We start from the raw sequence: 19126 nt of genomic DNA, 5'->3' as shown, positions 1-19126 counted from the left end.
CTCTCTCTCTCTCTCTCTCTCTCTCTCTCTCTCTCTCTCTCTCTCTCACTCTCTCCCTCCCTCCCTCCCTCCCTCCCTCCCTCCCTCTCTCCTTCTCTCTCACTTTTAGGTTGTCCATGTTATAGGTCCCAAATAACTTGGCAATGACAGCCCCCCACCACTCCCCAAAGGTGTCACGTTACACAGGGAAGGAGCCATGCCTTCCTATAACCTAATTTCCATATTGGGTTCTTTTTTCCCCCCTTTATTTTTTTTTAAATCTAAAAGAATACTTTTATTTCCTTTTTTCTGTCCTTTATTTCTTTCTATTATTTTTCTCTCTGTCTCTCTCTCTGTCTGTCTGTCTATCTCTCTTTCTCTCTCTTCCCTTTTCCCTTCCTCTCTTCTTTTCTTTCTTTTGTGGAGGTGGGGTTGGAGGGAGAATTGCATGCCAATGACTTACCAGCACAGGAATTCATCCGCTGCATCCAGGGATAAACAGGACTTGTGTACTTCCGGTCGCTGCCTTCGTCATTTAAGATTTTGCCCTGCACGCTGCTTTCGGATTTGTATTGTTGCTCAGGAGAAAAGTGCAGATATTCCCCGTGGCCCCTCTGTTTGCCACTGCCCGAGGGAGAGGCGCTACTCAAGTCCTTCTCTGAATAGAAACAAGAGGTGCCGTACTCATAGGACGCTCGATTGCAAGCAATGACCGTGTTGGACTGTTGGTAGAAACAAGGTGAGGTGTATGTCTTGTCCTGGAGGCTCGATGCCCCATAAGAAGCGGGGAAATGCCTCAGAGCATCATAGCCAGCTGGATAGAGGGGGATTTGCCCGAGGAAGGAGTCCTGTCCATTAGGCAGGCTCCCAGGGAAAGTGGGATTCACAAAATAGGAACTCATTTGCGCTCCCCTCTGCAGGACTGTGATTTGTTGTGTATTAGTACATCTGGCTATAACTATTAGTAGTCATCGAACTGGTTTGTTTCTGGATGGCCGAGCGCCAAAAGCGACAGCAGCAAATAGCACCAGCTGACGGCGCAGTGGCCAATGGGAGCGAGCCGTGGAGCCCGCTCCCCGGGGACCCGCGGCGACCGAGCCAGCAAAGTTACAAACAACCCCCAGCCCGCACACCCGGCAGATTAATGGGCACGCACAGCCAGCCTACCCGCCCGCCTCTCTTCCCGGAACGCCAGCCGAGGGCCGCTGGGGAGGGGGCCGACCTCGGCCTCCTTGGCCTAGGGGCCCCGGGGGTTTTGAGGGCCCTCCAGGCTCCTGGCTCAGGCCTCTCTCTCTCTCTCTCTCTCTCTCTCTCTCTCCCTCATAAGAAATTGGAACTCTGACAGATCTTCAGCCAAGGGTAGTGACAACAACAGATCCCCCCCCCCCCATATCTCTTTTCATTTTCCCCTCCCACTCGAACAGTACCCTGCTCACTGCAACTGCAGAAAGGGACACATTCGCCGCTTTAGGCTCCGCCAGGGGGAGGCCGAGATCAGGGGGTCCCTACCCTTACCTCTCCCTCAACTCCCACCCGTAAGCGATGGAGCCCCACCGTCCGCTTTGGGGGAGGGGGAAAGCTCGCGTCTCTTGTTTACTCACTGCAACTTGGGGAGCAGAGGAGGTCACCTCTTCCTCTCATACTGCCCCCCAAAGAGGCCTGCGGACAAGCCGTCGAACCCAGCCTGGTAAGGGGAGGAAAGGGAGATTCGAGCTCTCCTTGACCAGAGCGTCAGGCACAGCCACTGTCCTAAATGATCCTTGTGATCCCTTTCTCCTCCAGCAGGCCTACCCATTCCATTAAAAACAAAAAAAGACTAAGCACCTCTACTACCCCCGACTCAGGGACTTTCTGACGTCCCCTTTGAGGCCCCAGACATCTGGGCCACAGTGACCCAGAAATCCCCACTTTCCTCCCCCAGCCTAATTCCCGAAAGAACGATCCCAAATCCAGGCATTTCCTACAGAGAAAAGAAGGAAATTGCAAAAAAAAAAAAAAAAAAAAAAAAAAAAAGGAGGCGAGCTGCAAAGGTTTGGGGGCTCCTGAAACCTATAAGGGCCTCTCCCTACCCCCTCTCAGCCTTCCTGACCCCTCAAAATGTTCCCGTTTCCTTTCCCTCAGTTCATCGCTGCTGTTTACACGTTGAAATCGAAATCCAGAAAGGAGTGTTTTTCTTATTAAAAAGACTCCACTATTGAACAAGGCCGTGGGCCAGTACCCGAAGAGGCTAGGCAGCTCCGGCCCTGTTCAGAATCCAGAGGACTAAATGATCGAAACCTGGCTTTCTGAACATTTGAATTAACTGATACATCTTTGAAGGTTGAAATCTGCGCCCTGGCAGGGCTCGGCGAGCCCAAAAGCTGGGGAGCTCATGTCCTGGATGGAGTTATGATAGCCGCCCCTAGAAATTCTGGAAGCTGCTTGAAACTCTTGGCTATCTATCCCCTTACATTCCCCAGACAGTAAATGAATGAATGGCACCATCCAGGATGACTTTCCAAGAGGTGTTTCCTCTAGATCTTTGACTTCCCAGCAGATGGATCTATCTCTTAAAAAAAAAAAAAAAAAACCAATAGCGTCCCAGTGGCATTTTTATGGTTGTGTTTGTGAAGCCTCCGGAATTACCTTTAAAACCCTGAATAGTATGGTGGCTGGAGAAAGTCTATTGATACCATTTTGCTGCATTTCCGGAGGCTGCTTATAAGATGTGTAAAATCCTAGCGAATGTATGCAACCCTCAGCAATATCCTGGTGGTGTCAGCGATATCAGTGGGAGCAGCAATTACCTTCAATGATCAAGCAGGAACTTTGTTAATCTCTCTTTCTATCCTCCCTCCATTTTCCTCTCTCTCTTTACACCCTCCAGATTTAATCTGGAAAGATTTGGTGGATCCGTAGGTATGTTTACAAACATCCGTAAGTGGTACATATACCATGTGCGTCTGTCTTTATTTCTTTATGGGCTGCAGCCAAAGTCCTCTTGTCTATTTCCAGAACAAACCCTCTCCCTGGAAAGTTTCACAAAAATAAATAAAGACTGGGATAGAGCGGCGAAAATGGGGCATTTCCCTTCACGTATTTCAGAATGGAGGCCAGATGAAAACACAGGGGAGAGAGAAAGAATTTGTGTTTTAAAAGGATGTAGGAGAAAGTCCTGGTTTGAGTTAGGGTGTTTTCAGCGAAAGCTTTAAATAAGGTATTTGTTGGAATCTTTTAAAAAATCCCACGCTTGGTACTGACTTGGCTATCTGTATAAACATTTCCATTTTATACATGCCCTTTCAATCCCTATAGCTCCCCCAGCCCCTCAGGGCTTGAGTTGGGATTTGGGGTGGGTTGTCGTTGTTTTGGTGGTTTGGCCTAAATTCTCGATATGGTTTTCCCAAGACAAAGTGAAATTCCCATTTCTCAGGGTAAAGGGGAAAAACATTACATCCTTGTTTCCGTAGTGACTAAACCGGAAAAAAAAAATTTTTTTTTTTAAATACCATAACTAAAACAAAATTGAAACCCAGCGTATTCTACAAGACTGATGTGCAATAGGTTGGCAGCCGACCAATTTGCTTCTCCATCCAGCTTTAGGTGTTTTTCATGAATCAAAAACAACACACACGCACACCAGGAAACTGGTGTGACCCACACAACAACCAAGCGGGGTTAGACCACAGCACGAGGCAGACCCCAGGGGCTCCCTCTGAGGCCAGACGCCTCTCCCGGCTACTTCTCAGCTCTCGCATATGGGGGGGGGGGGAAGGCCACTTACCTTGAAAATGTTCTTCAAGGAGTGGGAAGGGTATTCCCAGGATCTGCTTGGGGCTCCAAGAACCCCACACTCTGCCCACTACTCCTCACTCTCGCCCGATGAGAGTCAACTTCAGCAAGTCCACAGTGCGGCAGGGCCACGGCCTCGCCACGCAGCCTCCTTTCCATCAATAGGATCATAAGTCAGAGGCTGCTAATCACACAGGTGCGGGGGGCCGGCTGGAACCGACCACTCCAGGCAAACCCCTATTTCTCCAGCCACCGACACAAGATAGATCTCTTCTCAGGTCCAGACCTGGCCCTGGGCCGCCCACGAGCCCCAGAGCTTGCTCTCAGACTCCAAGATCCAAATGGTGCTGGCTACCCATCCCACCCCCCTCCCAGAACCATTGTTTGGATTCCATGGGCCTGAGAGACCTCAGTTTGGGGGAGGAGGCAGCCATGCTATTCAAAATCAGTCCTCTTCAGGCTATGCAACCGGTTTCCAGAAATGTGTAGTTGGGAGTGGAGGTGGGGGTGTCCAGGCCATTCCAAGGGCCTGCAGAGAACCAAGTGGGAGTGGGATGTGATCCATAAATGACTAGGTGCCCACCACCTCTCTGGGCAGGCCCGTCCCCCCTCCCCCTTCCATTCCCTCACTCCAATAATTCCTCCAAAGGGAAGTGAGAAGCCACTCTCGCCAAGGCTCGGCTTCCCCTTGGCCGCGGACGCTCGCCGCTACTGCTCTTGGCCACAACGTGGCAGCACTGAGCTCCAAGCGAGCCACCATAAATAATCGCGCCACCCCCCCACTGCAGTTGCAGGGGAGCAGACACCGCAGTGCCATGCAAATACAATTCCTTAGCAGCCGAGAGAACACAAACAACGCCGGTGTTAACATTAGGAGTGCGCACGGCTTCTTCTGAATTACGGTAATGAATACCAAGCTATTCCCGGAGCCCCAACCCTCTGCACCGCTGCCGGAGTGAGGGCTTTTCCTATGCCTCTTCCCTCCGCAGCTCACAACCCGGAGGGCGCCCTGGACCCTGAAACACGCTTTATAATGCCAAATATGTTACGAAAACACATCCATTCCAGCCCTACTCAGCTCTCGCTCAATTTTCCTTTTCCGATGAACCATCTTCACACCCCCTTCTTTTTTGACACAATCTCTTCCCATTACAGTCAGGTCAGCTCCGTTCTAAGCTGAAAGAAATTCGCTTATGATTAAAAAGGAGTAGCGAGCTCCCGGACTGTCCATCCAGAGAGATACATACAGATGTGGACACACAGTCACTCAACACCCGTGGACCCAAACATCCACGCTGCAGTACCTGCACCAAAACACCCAAACCGAACCTGGCCACAGTATAAACCGAACCACTAGAAGAGAGTCATCACCACCAGCGAAACTTCGTCCAATTAGCACGTAAGGTATTCAACCGATTACCCCCCCCCCAATTCCAACAACAAATCCATTTCCTCTATTCTCCCATTGCAGATCTCTCTCCTGGAAAAACCGTACCAAGCGAGAAGCTGGTAATTGCAAGAGGGCTCTCTAAATTTGTAAGTCTCTCTCTCTCTCTCTCTTTTTTAATTTCTTTTACTCTGGCAAACTGTATTCACCCAAAATTAAGGAACCCGGACTCAAATACAAGGCTGGCCCATTTATTGTTTTTTTTTTCTTTTTTTTTCTCCCCTTCTTTTGCCGGAAATTGGTTCCTTCGTTGGTTTGGGGGAGGGGGTAGGAGAGGGAAGGCGGGAATCCGAATTAAATTGAATCACCAGCGCAGGAGAGAGGGAAATCTTCTGTGGGAGAAAAGCCCTCGACCCCAAATCGTGGGTCTCTGTGAAAAATCACAAGCCTCTTGCTCAGAGACAAACCTTGGTGCCTTGGTAGTATCTGGATTCCATGCCATGTACATGCCAACCAGATGCCCAATCTAGTATTACTAATATATGTATGTATATATGGCTATAACATATACAGTGTATATATATATATATACACATATACATACATATAGCGATACATCCCCACTCATACACATATATGTGTATATATCTACGTGGATGTAAATGTCTGTACCCACATCTGTCTCTATTTATGCTCTCCGAAATCCCTCCCGCCGGGGTCAGCGAGGGCTGCTAAGCTACCTCTGTTAGTGGTGAACGAGTCTTACCTTTAGATTCTGGCTTACAGGAAGGAACTCCAGTCGCTCTGACAACTATCGCTTTGGTTGCTGCCCGAGAGACGAATCGCCCTCCTTGTCGTGCCAGAAGAAGCAGGAAATTAGCCAGGTTGCGAGTTGAAAATCGGCCACTCCACAGCTTGGGATCCAGCTTGCCCCACCTTCCTTTCCACCCCGGATCCGGGCAAGGGCCCTGCCGGGCGGCGGGGGTTTGGAGGCATCCCCTTCATCCCCTCCTTCTCCGCTACCCATTGCCTTCCAAAGAGCAAACGCTATAGGGACTGAAAAGCCTGAGATCCGAAGCAGGACCGAGCTCAGCAAAAGAATGCAGCTCTATTCTCGCAAGGGAAATTATAAAAAAGTTCATGTTCACGGTTGCCATCCACATGACCGACAGCGGCCAATGGAAACCCCGAACAACTCATAAAGTTGTATTGCAAAGTTGTAAATTTTCATAAACAACAACGGATTTATGGCCTTTTCCTCATCACTGAGAAGAGGCAGGTCTTACGGAGGCGCCATCTTACCAGAAAGGCAGCCCCAGAGTGCTAGGCTTGGCTTTTTGCAGACCCTCTTTGCCCTAGTTTTATTTAAGGAGCAATTAGATACTTTCCCAGCCAGGAGGAGGCCGCGGCGAAGGCCGCTGGGCAGACGCAAGCCGAATAGAGCTCTGAGCCTCTAGGTCAGCCCTGAGCTCCCTTCCTCCCCCTCCCTTCCCTCTCGGCCTGCTTCATCCTCCTTCTCCCCCTCTTTTCCCCGGCTGCAGGGGAGTTTTAGTGAATTTCGATTTCCTGGGAACCCTTTCCTTCCCCAGGACCCTTTTGCAGCAGCAGCCCCGGAGATGGGATGAGATGGCCTAGAATGGGCAGGGATGATCTGGAATGGGATGAGACGGGATGGACGGGATGAGAGACGAGAGCCAGCAGCAGGCCCTGCCACAGGCAGCTCGGCCATCGAGTCCCACACTTTTTTGTCCTGTTTGCAGTCTGGAGCCTGCACCTCAAAGGCTGGAATCAGATACTCAGGGAGGCGGATTATTCAGCTCGGCTGGACTAGGCTGCCGAGCTAATCTGGATCTGAGGGGAGGGACGTGTTTGGGAAATAGGGCAAAGTCAACTTGGAGAGGGAAGCTCCCTTCCTCGCACCATCCCCCAGGACCCTACCGTGAGAAAGGTGCAGATTTGGGGGTCCTCTTACATAAGTGAAAGGGCGAGTGTTGGCAGATGGAAATGTCTGTTCATGTTCACATGTATCCGTGCAGAAACACATATCCACATACATGTGTAAATAGCACATATTTGTGTCCTTTTACCATATGCCCATATCACTCAGGCTACATTTTCCCTCTTTTCTGCCCTCCCTCCCAAAACCCCTTTATTTCCCCCAGTGCTCTTTATGGTGCCTGGTGGCGAATAAAGAAACCTGGTCTATTGTCACCAAGCATATATTTTATTTTTTCTATGTTAACATAAACCACATTTGGAGGGGGCGAGACTGGAACAGTCACCTCCATGGAGTTCACACACACGGTTGGGATTCTCAAAACCTACATAGACTGCAGCGCCAATGTGGACGAGAACACGAGAGAACACCAGAGACAGGGGCAGGGACGAAGGCAGGGGCCAAGCCTGGGCAGCTTCAACAGGGTGTTATAGGCACCCTGCCCACTTACCTCACTACAGGAGTTAGCATCAAAACATCACACTACAAAGGTATCCCAATGAATGACAGTCTTCCCGAGTCAGGACAAGGTATTACAAATAAGCTTCAAGACAATATAGATGGCCCCCCAAACTCATTCAAATGTACAGGATTTGTTATCGTAGGAAAAGTCAGGGTGGCAATATTAAACACTAGTTAAGGGGCAGGGTACGGGGTGGGGTGGAGAAGTGAGAAGGGCAAGGATAAGGTGTTTGAAAGTATGGGGGAGGGGGAATGGTCACTTTTGCCAGAAACTTGGTTCAAAGGATGTTGCAGCTCTTGGAAGGCTGGCCAAGCAGAAGCCTAATAGGGTGCCAGCCAAGGGAAAGAGGGTGCCCTCCTTGTCCCCTCCCCAAAAACAGAGGCATTTTCTTCTGAACTCGGAATGGTCAGGCAAGGAGAGGAAAGCGAGTTTGCAGCATATGATTTCATTTAGAATCGCTTTGGAATAAATATATTATTATTATTATTATTTTCAATTTCGATAGAAGCCAGTGAGCCCGGGTCCCCAGTTCTCTGCCCAAGCTACGAAGAAATGCTCCCCACCGTCAAGTGGACTAAAAGCCTTTTGTGAAAATATTATGCTTTTCTTTTTTCCCCTTTTTTCCTCTTTCTTTTCTTCTTTTTTTCTTTTTCTTTATTTATTTTTTTGGTCAGTCATCTTTAACATCTAATCCTTCTCGGATTCCTAAAGTACAGTCACAATGAAGGAGTTAGGTAGGTGAAGCAAAAAAATAGGTAGTTTGGAAATCAGATAGGTAGTACAGCTCATTGCTGGAGTGTAGTGGTTGTCTAGATGAGTGTGTGTGTGTGTGTGATTGTGTATTTTGTGTATTTGTGTGTTCTCAGAACGTCTCCCCCTTCCTCACCTTTGCTCTTACTGCCCTTTCAGGAAGGAAAATGAAAGAGACAATTCTGAATTGTGAAACGGAAGCCCCAGTGTTCTGGGTTGGCATAATTAGGTAGTTTGGCGGGCGCCTGGACGCCCTTGCCCTCTTCATCAGGGGGTGACCGAGCCCAAGGGCTCTGTTAGGTAGTTTCTCTGAGCGCCAGCGCTGTGTGCCCGTCGGGCTCCCTCGGCCAGGGTTAGGGATAGCAGCCACGGGGCCGGGGCACCGACTTGGCGGGGGGCAGGGGAGGGGAGGGCCGGGCCCGTGCGGGCTCAGGGTAGACGAACATAGCTAGGAGACTCCAAGGGACCCAGGGACGAGAAAGAGGTGGAAGGGGGAGGGGAGAGGAAGACACAGACTAGACACCTCGCCTTCCTGGAGTACCTCAGCACAGCCAGCCTTGGGAGCTGAGCTGGGAGGGCGGAAGGTTTGGGGGGGGGGGCTAGTTGGGGGGGGGTTTTTTTTTTTTTTCTTTTTTTTTTTTTTTTTTAAATAAAACGGGTAAGTCTCTTAAAGACGCTTTTCCGACTGTCACGTGCATCCATCAGACTCCACAGCTCGGCTGGGCGGCTCGGGCTTCCTCCCTTCAGCTCCAGCCTCACTCCTCCTCCTCCTCTTCCTCCTCCTCCTCCTCTTCTTCCTCCTCCACTTTCCCCGCCGAGGGGGTGGTCGAGGCGCTCTCGGTGGCGGCCGGGGCGGCAGATCCCTCGTCTTTGTGCTCCTTTTTCCACTTCATCCTCCGGTTCTGGAACCAGATTTTGATCTGCCTCTCCGTGAGGCACAAGGCGTGAGCGATCTCGATGCGCCGCCGCCGGGTCAGATAGCGGTTGAAATGAAACTCCTTCTCTAGCTCCAGGGTCTGATAGCGGGTGTAGGTCTGCCTGCCCCTCTTGCGATCCGGACCTGCAAGCAGTGTCAGGCACGGAGAGAAACAGCCAGAAGGGGATTAGCCAGGGACCAAGAGGATAAGTTCCTTATCTCCCACAGGCTCCCGGACCTTTCAGCTCCCACCCCCTCTTTCTCTCGCCTCTCCCGCCGGGCCGTTCCCCCTTTCCTCCCCGCCTCCAGCCCCAGCCCTGAACAGTTCTCCAACTACTGCTGCCCCTACTTGTCTATGAAGGTTTGGGGGGGGGGTGGATGGGAAGAGAAGAGATTATAAAAAACAGATCTTCATGGGGGTGGGGGTGGGAGAGGAAACATCAAGTCCTGTCCAAACTTTAGAAGGGTTGTTGTTTTTTTTTTTTTTTTTCCAGCCGGCTAAGTTTCCACAATGCCTGCTCTGACAAAGGGAAGTTAGCAATATAGACTAGGGGCAAGTTAGAGTATATCTCCTTTTCTAGTCGAAGAGAGGCCCAGCAACCACCAGAGCCAATGCAAATATCTGACGGTTACAGATGTCTTTGGAACCCTTCTCCATTCCCTCCCGTACCCACAAACATGCCCAGCTACCAAAGCAGCTTCCCTGGACAGCTGGGCATCTCTCTCCAATCCAGCTCGACTTGGACCCCATGCCTTATTGTCCCTTCAGCAGCTCCGTCCTGTCCCCCTTCCTCTCTTTCTTTCCCTAATCCTCCTGCAACCTTTACCCCCAAATCTGCCCGGGTTCCAGGTGGTGTGGGCGAGGGAGGGGCGAGGGTGGCTCAGGAGCTCTCTTCTCTCTCCATGGAGGAAGAAAAAGAAAAAGAGAGGGGAGTAAAAAGGGAAAAGGAGAGAAAATGGCGAACGAATACACTTAATGTTAAAAATTCCAAAGCAAACGGAGTTAAATAAATTTACGAGGATAGAACCCATTAATTGGGCAATAAAAAGTTTTATGATACTCATTTACATACAATGCTACGGGCTCTCTACGCAATGGCGCCTCTGCTATAATTAAAACCATGGAGGCTGGCTCTGACAGGAGTCACTTTGGCTCTCCGTTTGCCTGCCTGCCTGGCCTCTGCTCTCCAGCCCTGCCCTGTCCTCTTATCTCCCCTTTCCTGCTTCTTTGGTTTGTCCTATCTCCTTTACTGTCCTGTCCTTCCTGCCCTGTCCGGTCCTGTCCTTCCCTTCTCTTCTCTTCTCCTCTTCTGTCTCCTCTGCCCTATCTAGTCCTCTCCTCTCCTTTTCTCTCCTGCCTATCCTCCTCTTCTCCTCTGTCCTGTCTTCTCTTTGCTCCTCTCCCCTCTTCTGCCCTCTTCTCCTCTCCTGTCTCCTTCCTCGCCCAGTCCGGTTCTCTCTTCTCTCCCTCCCTCCCCTCTCTCCTCCTCTTCTCCCTCTCCTCTGTCCTCTCCTCGCCTCGCCTCGCCTCGCCTCGTGTCCGCTGCCCCTACCTGAAGACCTCATCCAAGGGTATATCCGGAAATTGGTCTCTGCCTGGCTGTGCAGGGCGCTCGTCTCGGCTTTCTCACAGCTGCCTTTGGTTAGGTCATTGCAGAGGACGGGGATATTCTGATCAAAGGACGAGCAGTGCAGGTTGTAGGCGTCTGAGCCCAGGCCGTATCCGGACGAGAAGGGGCCCGGATAAATGGCACTGTTCACATTGTACACGCCGGGCACGGAGGAAGCGAAGGCGCCCGCGCCCGGTCCGTAGCCGCTTCTCTGAGAGTTGGTGGCAAAGGAGCAAGAAGTCGGCTCAGCATTTTGGAACAGAGAAGCCCCCGCCGTATATTTGCTAAAAAGCGCATTCACATAATACGAAGAACTCATAATTTTGACCTGTGATTTGTTGTCCGGCAGGCTCCCGTGTCGGTTTTACGAGGTAGCGTGATATATGGTAACATTACACCCCCAGATTTACACCAAACCCCATTTTCTTTTGGACGGAGCTTGCCTCCAGCACGTGACCGGTCATATGACGGCCTCCGCCAATCTCCTCCTCCATCACAGGTGGTAGAGCTCAGGGTGACTCCAGCCTCCCTCCTAGCATGGCAGGGGAAGAGGCTCAGACAGGGGAGGGAATGTGTGCGCGCTCCATGCGCAGTGCACCCTGTGCCCTAACTAGGGTGCGGGTCAAGGGAGGCCGGGGCGCGCGAGCACGCTCGGGACCTGGGGCTCTCTGGACACTTGCACCTCTGCTAAGGATGACCACAGACGGCGAACCTCTCCCTTACTGGAGCCCAAATAGTATCCAACCCTTCCCCCTCCTGTTGTCACCCTCCCCCCTTCTGCTCCCAGACAGTCGTCTCCTCTCGGCACCGTTCCCCGTACCTAACTCTCCAGGCTTCCCTCCCACCTTTGCCCCTCCCCGAACCTCTGCAGGGCTGGGACTGCACGGGCAAGGTGGCGAGCTGGGTGCCTTGGTTGGGGCTGTGGCCCCGAGCATGACTGCTGTCTGTGGGCTTTATTGTCTCATTCTCCATAATGACCCGTTACAGGCAGGGTGTCTTATTTGGGCTTGCCAAGAAGGCACGGTCGCTTCCAGATGCAATTAAAATTAAATTTTAAAATAAAACAAGTCACCACATTAAATTGGAACCATGTGGCTCAAATGGAGTCAAAGTTTCCGGGAATCTCTAACTGAGCTATTGCGGCATTAATATTCTACTCCAAAGGAAGAAATTAAATATCCCTATATTAATGACTCTAATTTGCAAAACAGATTGACTAAGCCACGGGTTTCCCCCGTCCCTCCACTTTGCACCCCCCACTCACTTCTTGGTCATTGGGGCCACCTTCCTCCAGAAGTTGCTTCTCTGAAAGAGGAAGACTACCTTTGTGTTCATCCACTCCCTTTCCACTCCAGTCTAACCCGCTGGCCGGGCTGGAGAATTTAGGGTCTCTCCGAGGCCAGTTTTGACGCTCCTTTGTTCTGTGACCAGCACCCTGCATAACTGGGGCAAGGGAGCCGACACCAACCATACCCCCTTTTACCGCCCAACCCCCCCCCCAAAAAAAAACTAGGCCATTGGCCTCAGGCGCAATAGCTTCGAGGGCAAATCGAAAAAGTGAATTGGGTTGAAGAAGGATCCCTTCAGTCAACTCAGCCTCACTGACCCTCGAGTGAGTCTGTGTATACATACATACTTACATACATACATATATACACACACAAACATACACACACAAATAAACATATGTACACATGGTCATGTACTGTGGCAAGAGTCTAGAAAACAAAATAGAGCTGAAGTGACGGCTACGTTTGTACCCTTCTCTGTAACTTCATAGCTTTGTCTCTTTGGAGAACCAGTTTAAATAAGGAGGGAGGGAATGGGAAGCCTGGTACGCCAAGTCTTGTTTCTACCTTTCCCAGTTGCTTCCCAGACTGTTTTTCCCAAGCTCCCTCACACAGTCACACACGCACATCAGAGCATATACACACTTACCTTTCCCATGCTCCGTTGAAGGCCACCTTACCCCCTCCCACACACACCAGAGGCAAGCCAAGAAAGCAGCTTTATTCCCCCACCTCCAGCCCAGCCTGCCTTCCAACAATTGAAATGCCTCTCCATTGAGGATTTTGGGGCGAGCCCTTCCTCTAAACGGATCGTAAAATGACTTTGCTGCGGCCCTCAGACAGAGGGCCCGGGTCAGGACAGCTTTTACTGCCCGGCTGTATTGCACATCATAAACTAAAGGGAGCACAATAGATTACCCCGGAAATTCTCCTGCAAATGAGAGTTTGGTTCCTTGGGTACAAAGCGCTGCTCGCCACTTGAGATGGTTCCTGGCCAGTGTGTTTGGCCGCACCCTCGCTGGATGTTGACACTCTGGAAAAAAAATACACAAAAGGCACTCGGTAGAATGGGACTCAGGAAGGATGGCAGAGCCCAACAGCCCCGGGATTCGAGAATTAAGAGAATGTCACTGAACTTTGGGAAAGGAGGGCCCTGGCCCGTTTGGATATTGGGCCAAAAGGGGAGGTGGGCTAGAAGGTGGCTTGGCCCAGAGCTGGGCCCTGGGACCGTTGTCTGGGCACTTTCTCTCAGTAATTACTCAGAACCAGTGGGTCCAATATCCGGAGATGCCTGTTTATGGCCTAGCCTGGGTAAGGGCGGGAGGGTTGAATGGGGGGGTGTGGGTGGAGAGAGACCAAATACCCTAAAAAGCATCACTTTCTAGTAGGAAATAGAAGCCTAAGGATGTTAACCAAAAGCGAAGCCAACAAGAAGACGACTCAGGAGATCAAAGCGACTGAATTAGACTGCTTTAGACCAATAAATTGTTCCTCTGGTGACAACGGGCCAAGATGCAAGGGAAAGAAACAGGCAGCCCAGCCCCTGTCTAGACTCGGGCCGAGAGGATAGGCGACAGCGATTGCAAAGATGACATTTAAAACAGACCACGCTCTTTACCGAGGGGTGTGGGGGTGGGGTGGGGGAGGAACAGAATGAATTTTAGCACCCCACGACTGGGGTATCCGGAACTATTGTTTGCAAACCCCTTCCCCTTGTGGGACAGACATGTCGTTCTCTGCCTTTGTCGGGCCCCAGCTCCTTGGCTGTGGCCCCCAAACTTCAGAATACAGCTTCCCGGGAGTGGGTCTACAGCCATGTCCCCGAATTGGGGAGAGTTGGGGAAGGGAAAGATATGTGTGTGCATGTATGTGTTGTGTGTATGTGTGTCTATATACATATATGCATACACACACATACATACGCATCCCTTTTCATCTCTCGACATTTGAAATGTTTTTTCCTGGGCCAGGTTGTATTATGTTCCAAGTCAAAAATTCTGTCTCTGTCAGCCGAGGTTTGGCCTCAACCAGTGCTCTTTTGTAATAGAGTAGCTACAGGAATGACAACAATCGTTTTTATTGTTATTTTTGGATAAATTGTCACTTACAGGTGCTCACATATATCTATATTCACACACCCCTATCCACGCATTTACACAAAGCCAACTCATCGAATTAGACCGGCAAGATAGATCTAATCACACATCTGGGTTTAGAGAATGATGAGAATCTATTTCACTTGGAGAGAAAAAACACCGTCAGTTTATATCACCTAGCTCTCTCTCCCTAGATGTGAGTTTCTTTATAGTTAGAGCTAGAAATATATTAATCAATAAAAGTCTCCTACTTATATATTAATGCAAACAACTACCTCATGCTAGCGTTCACCTCTGACCCCCATTCTCTTTGCCAACTCTGCCTCCATGAACATTTCTTAATGCCCTTCTCCACGGCGCTTTTTGCCGCTTTCTCCTCATTCTTTACCCTAAGCAAAGACAATATTTGTTATTTGTAATTCAGGACATCTCAGGGCTGGCGGGGTTCGGTGATAAACTCATTACAGACGCGTGAAAATTAGCAACGAACTACAGTGAGAGGTGGCTCGGGCCACCGCCGCCGGCGGTCTGGCAAAAGAAAGAAGGACCGGTTGCCACCACAGCTCGCCGCGGCCTTGCTGTGTAATTCGGGGGTCCGGAGAAGCACTGGCTCCCCGAGGCCCGCCGGCCAATCCAGGCAGTGGATGCGGGCAGTGGACGGAGGGACTTGAAATATCTGCCGACACAGCCCGGTGTAAGACAGGCCACTATCTCCAGAGGGTTTTGCCTGATTGATTAGTCAAATTCCCGGCTGGTACAACTTGGACCAACTCGCTAGCCTTTGAACTAAGCCCAGCAATTGACATATGTGTGCTCCTACCAAGTATAAATATATAAATATCCATCTATACATATACATATCTGTAACGTATTTATTTATACACATATTGTATATCTATAGTGAAATCGTTATCCATATAATCGAAATACACACATGAACAAATATAAATCTGTCTAGGTCGAAATGCCAATTTATGGCAGTTATCTCACTATAAATATTTTACATGGATATATGTGAGTTTATATGTACCATCTCGGGTAACTACACATGTTTATTATGTGTATACACACATATGTGTGTGTGTATAAATATAGCTACCGTTATACACATATATGTGTATATATATACATATATGTATATGTGTGTGTGTGTGTATCCGAAGATAGATACAGCTATAGATACCACAAACATACAGAATAAAAGAAAGGAAAAGATCGACTCGGAGCCAAAATCCAGTCCTCAATTTTACAACGAGTTTGTCGCGGAGATCTGGGTCATAAACATTTTGTGGGCTTGGCAGAGACTATAATAATCCCAATAAATACAACGTGTGCCGAATTCCTAGAGCTTCCGGGTGGGTTAGTGGTTTTCTCAGTTTTCTTTTGCTTTTTTCAATTGGAAACAAACCCAGCTCCTGGGTTCCCCACTCTCCATATGCAATGATAGTAGTGGTGCTATGTGGTTTTGTGCTTCTGGAGGAGAGGGGTTGTTTGATTCTTTCCTTTTCTCTCCTTTCCTGGGACCTGAATCCCGCTCGCACCTCAATCGTTGTAGTTCATTTACTCTTTTCCCCCTCCGAACTAGGAAAACAAAAAAACTACAGAATCCTGGTGGTCGTCTCTCCTTTTTTCTTACCAAAAAGAGGAGAAAGGGGAGAAAGGAAAGGAAGAAAAGGAAAAGGAAGAGAAAGAGGAAAATCGAAGATAAAAATAATTGTGACTCTGCTTTTGGAGCTGAGGAATAAACATCAGTTTAAAAATAGTGGTCTATGTTGTTCAGAACATTGCAAATTGTCATTGTGCTGTCAATTCAATGGACAGTTTTTTTGGGGGGGACGCCAATAGGATTTTTAGACTCCAGGAAAAGGCAGTATTTAGGAAGAAAATCCGAGACTTCTAGAACTCATTTTCTATTCAAGTGCATCACGGTCCAATTTATTTAGATATCTCCTTCCAAATAACTAAATCAACTCCCAAGGTCTTCTGACCTGTTATGTTGAGGGTTTTTTTTTTTTGTTTGTTTGTTTGTTTTGCTTGCTTGTTTGTTTTTGTTATGTGTGAGTGGGTGGATGTTTCCCCCAAGAGTGCCGGGCTTCTCGAGGGCGAGCCTTGGGGTCCCCTGGCTCCTTCAGCTGGCCTGCTAGGGCTGGACCCAGGCTGGCCAAATTATTCCAGCTGAAAACGCCCTTCCTGGAAAGGCTGAACCCCATGCGTGAAGCCTCTCTCACGCGCGATGGTGGGGTGCCCCGTCAGGGTGGCAAATGACTGGGCCAGAGGGGCGTTCTTAAAGTGTACCCCAAAAGCTCTTTAAAAATCCATATCCTGCAAACTCCAACCTTTTTCAGGATTCAGTACAAGGCAGAGACCGGCCTTGTCCGTAAACCAATTTATCGTCTTTTTTCCTTTTTAACCCTCCCACCAAAGTATCAGTCAAAACATGAGCAGGACCGGAAATATCTGACCGTTGTTAAACTCAAATCAGTGGCTTCGAATCCAGAAATGCTCCCATAAAGTCGACATTTTAGAAGCTGCCCAGGGTCGGGGCTGAGGGCATCATGGCGGCAGTGCGGCTGCATCCATGGAACCACACTGCCATCTGCTGGCTTCTGGACGCCACTGCAGCTCTCTGGCATCCCTAGGATCTGGGCCTGCAGCTGTCCCCTTAACCAGCTGGCCTTGGAGCCAGGGAGGCCGGCCCCACTTCCAGCCCGCTGCAGGGTCCCAATTATAGAAAGGAGAAGGGGGGGAAAACAACCTCCATCCTCCTACTCTGTTGCTTAGAAAACATGAAAGATAAATGTCCAAACCGGAGCCCACGCCGCCCAAGGGGCAGCAACCAGTACCCATAAAAAGGAGCTGTTTCCTCACCACCAACCCCCCTTATCTTCAGCGGCCAGACAAAATAAATGAAAAAAAGCTTTTGTAGAAAAATCTTAATTGTGGCTGGACAGTTGTAAACTCATTAAGGGTCGAATTCCAGACAGTTTGCAGACCCGTCCTTTATTACACACCCTTAATGCCCATTCTTTGAAGTTTCTTCAGTCTGCAGCAACAGAGGATGTCCCAACATGGACCAATTAAGGTCCCTCTCTCCCTCCCTCCCTCTCCCGCTTTCTCTCCCTCCCTCTCTCTCTCTCTCTCTCTCTATCTCTATCTCCCTCTCTCTCTCTCTCTCACTATCTCCCTCCCTCCCTCCTTTTGACCAGCAGAACTATTTCCCCTTTTACTAACTATAACAACATATTCAGCTTTCCAGAGGGTGCCTTTTTAAAATGATGGGGGTGGGAGGAGAAAGAGTTCCATCAAGCCTCCCCGGCCCCTTGCACCTCTGAAGGGCCTCCCTGCCCGAATCGCGGCGGTGGCGGCGGCTCCCTAAGTTTTGTCCTCTCCCCCTGAAGCTTTACACCCCATAAACGCTAACAGCCGTCATTTTCTTTTATGGCGCTCCATGGTTCTGAGTTTTCCTTACAGATTCTTCTGCCAAGACTTGCCACTCCGAGTATTCGCTCTTTTGGGCCCCCCTACAAGGCAAGGCCCAAAGTGATTCTTCGGCGTCTCTGCTGCCCTTGCCCCGCCTGAGAAAGGCAGCTGGGGCGAGGGGTGGGGGGGGGGGTGGGGAGCGGGTGCGAAGGAGGAGGAAGAAGGCTTTCTCCGAGACCTAAAATGTCAGCTCAGGCAGGAACTACACTTTAGAGACGCCGTCTAACATTCTTTCTTTAGTTGTTCCCTAGAGTCCTTCCACGTCCTGAAAAAGAACGATTCCCTTTCCCTCTCACAGCAAAATTTCGTTTTTGCCCCAAGAATCCTTTCACCTTTTTGTCCTTTCTTACTTTTGATTTCTTTCTTTCTCCCTTTCTTTCCTCTTCCTTTTTCTCCCCAGGCCACTGGTTACATTTTATTTTTTTTATTGAAACATTTATCTCTCCAAAAGAGTCCTATCCTTTAGGAAAGAGACTTTCTCTTTCGAGTTAAAAACAAAAAAAGAAAAACGGATAAGAAGACCTGCAGAAAGACAGAGAGACGAAAAAAGAAAGAAAAGAAAGGAAAAGAAAGGTGATAGGAAAAGAGGAAAGAGGAAGAAAGAAAGATTTCTAAGTCTTGGGAGAGTCTGACACTTTGGGGAGGAGAAAGGAGGTGGAGGGGGGACTCTGTCCTCATTTTTCTGGGATTGGTGGCAAATGAATCAAGGAGAAAAATTTCGCAGTAATTCCGGCTCGCCAGGTCGTTCTCCACTACCCCGATTAGGCGCAAACAGGGTGTGGGTAGCTAGTTTCACTTAGCGTCCTTGGTCCCCCGTCCAGTCCTTTCCACATCTGGATTTACCTTCTGCTCTCTTTCGCTCCTTCGCTGGGCACTTTTGTCACCCCCTCTTCACCCACCCCCTTTCCTTCGGGGCTCCCTTGGACGAAGGGGTCCAGGGTGAGAAGGAGCCCCGAGCCTACACTAATGGGAACTCTCTGCTCTCCCCAGCTGCAGCCAGTTGGCTGATGAACCTTCCTCTCTCCCGTTCCCTCCCGACCGGGGGGCCGGCGTCTGGAATTCAGCCTGGAAGCTACTATCTCGGTCTGGGGAGAGAAAGAAAAAACTAAGGACCGAGAAAGAAGACTGCAACTACTGGCACGATGGCCTGGCCAGATGGAGGAGAGAGCAAAAAGAGGCCCAAATTCGTGCTTGGTCCGAGTCCTTTCCGCAGTCCCTTGGGCTCCCTGGCCCAGTCGCCCCTCCAGGACCTGGCTGGGAAGGAAGTAACCCGACAATGGCCGTTTGCAGAAGGACGTTCAAAACAGTGGACCCGCAGAATAGAAAAGAATCAATATATTTTTATTTGGCAAAAAGTTAAATATCATCTCAACACAACAGTTTGGTCAG

At 49.8% G+C, this 19126-nt stretch overlaps 2 protein-coding genes and 1 long non-coding RNA gene across 4 annotated transcripts in view; 1 reads left to right on the top strand and 2 right to left on the bottom strand.

Annotated features, from left to right (window-relative positions):
• LOC114050300 (homeobox protein Hox-A6) overlaps positions 1–1928 on the bottom strand; it is a 4841-nt gene extending 2913 nt beyond the window's left edge. Inside the window, exons 1-2 of one of the 2 annotated variants that reach the window (XM_027871921.1) lie at positions 1581–1928; positions 443–637 (exon numbers count right to left, since the gene is read on the bottom strand). In XM_027871921.1, coding sequence (XP_027727722.1) covers positions 443–637; positions 1581–1620 — 235 coding nt within the window. In that variant the 5' untranslated portion in view covers positions 1621–1928. Of the gene's footprint in view, positions 1–442; positions 1032–1580 lie in introns of those variants that run through there. The other variant, XM_027871920.1, reaches the window with a different exon arrangement.
• Positions 638–7355, top strand: LOC114050304. Its single transcript, XR_003569984.1, has 3 exons — positions 638–718; positions 4906–5286; positions 5924–7355. It is a non-coding gene; the product is annotated as an uncharacterized LOC114050304 (long non-coding RNA).
• LOC114050302 (homeobox protein Hox-A7) lies at positions 7346–11294 on the bottom strand. Its single transcript, XM_027871922.1, has 2 exons — positions 10816–11294; positions 7346–9406 (listed from the first exon to the last, which is right to left on the bottom strand). Exons 1-2 carry the CDS (start codon positions 11189–11191, stop codon positions 9102–9104), a joined length of 681 nt encoding a protein of 226 aa, XP_027727723.1. The 5' UTR covers positions 11192–11294; the 3' UTR covers positions 7346–9101.
• Positions 11295–19126: the final 7832 nt, after the last annotated feature.

This window comes from Vombatus ursinus, unplaced genomic scaffold, assembly GCF_900497805.2.
Source record: "Vombatus ursinus unplaced genomic scaffold, bare-nosed wombat genome assembly UNPS02014799.1, whole genome shotgun sequence".
Taxonomy (NCBI): Eukaryota; Metazoa; Chordata; class Mammalia; order Diprotodontia; family Vombatidae; genus Vombatus; species Vombatus ursinus.
This window is presented reverse-complemented; position numbering and strand designations above follow the sequence as displayed.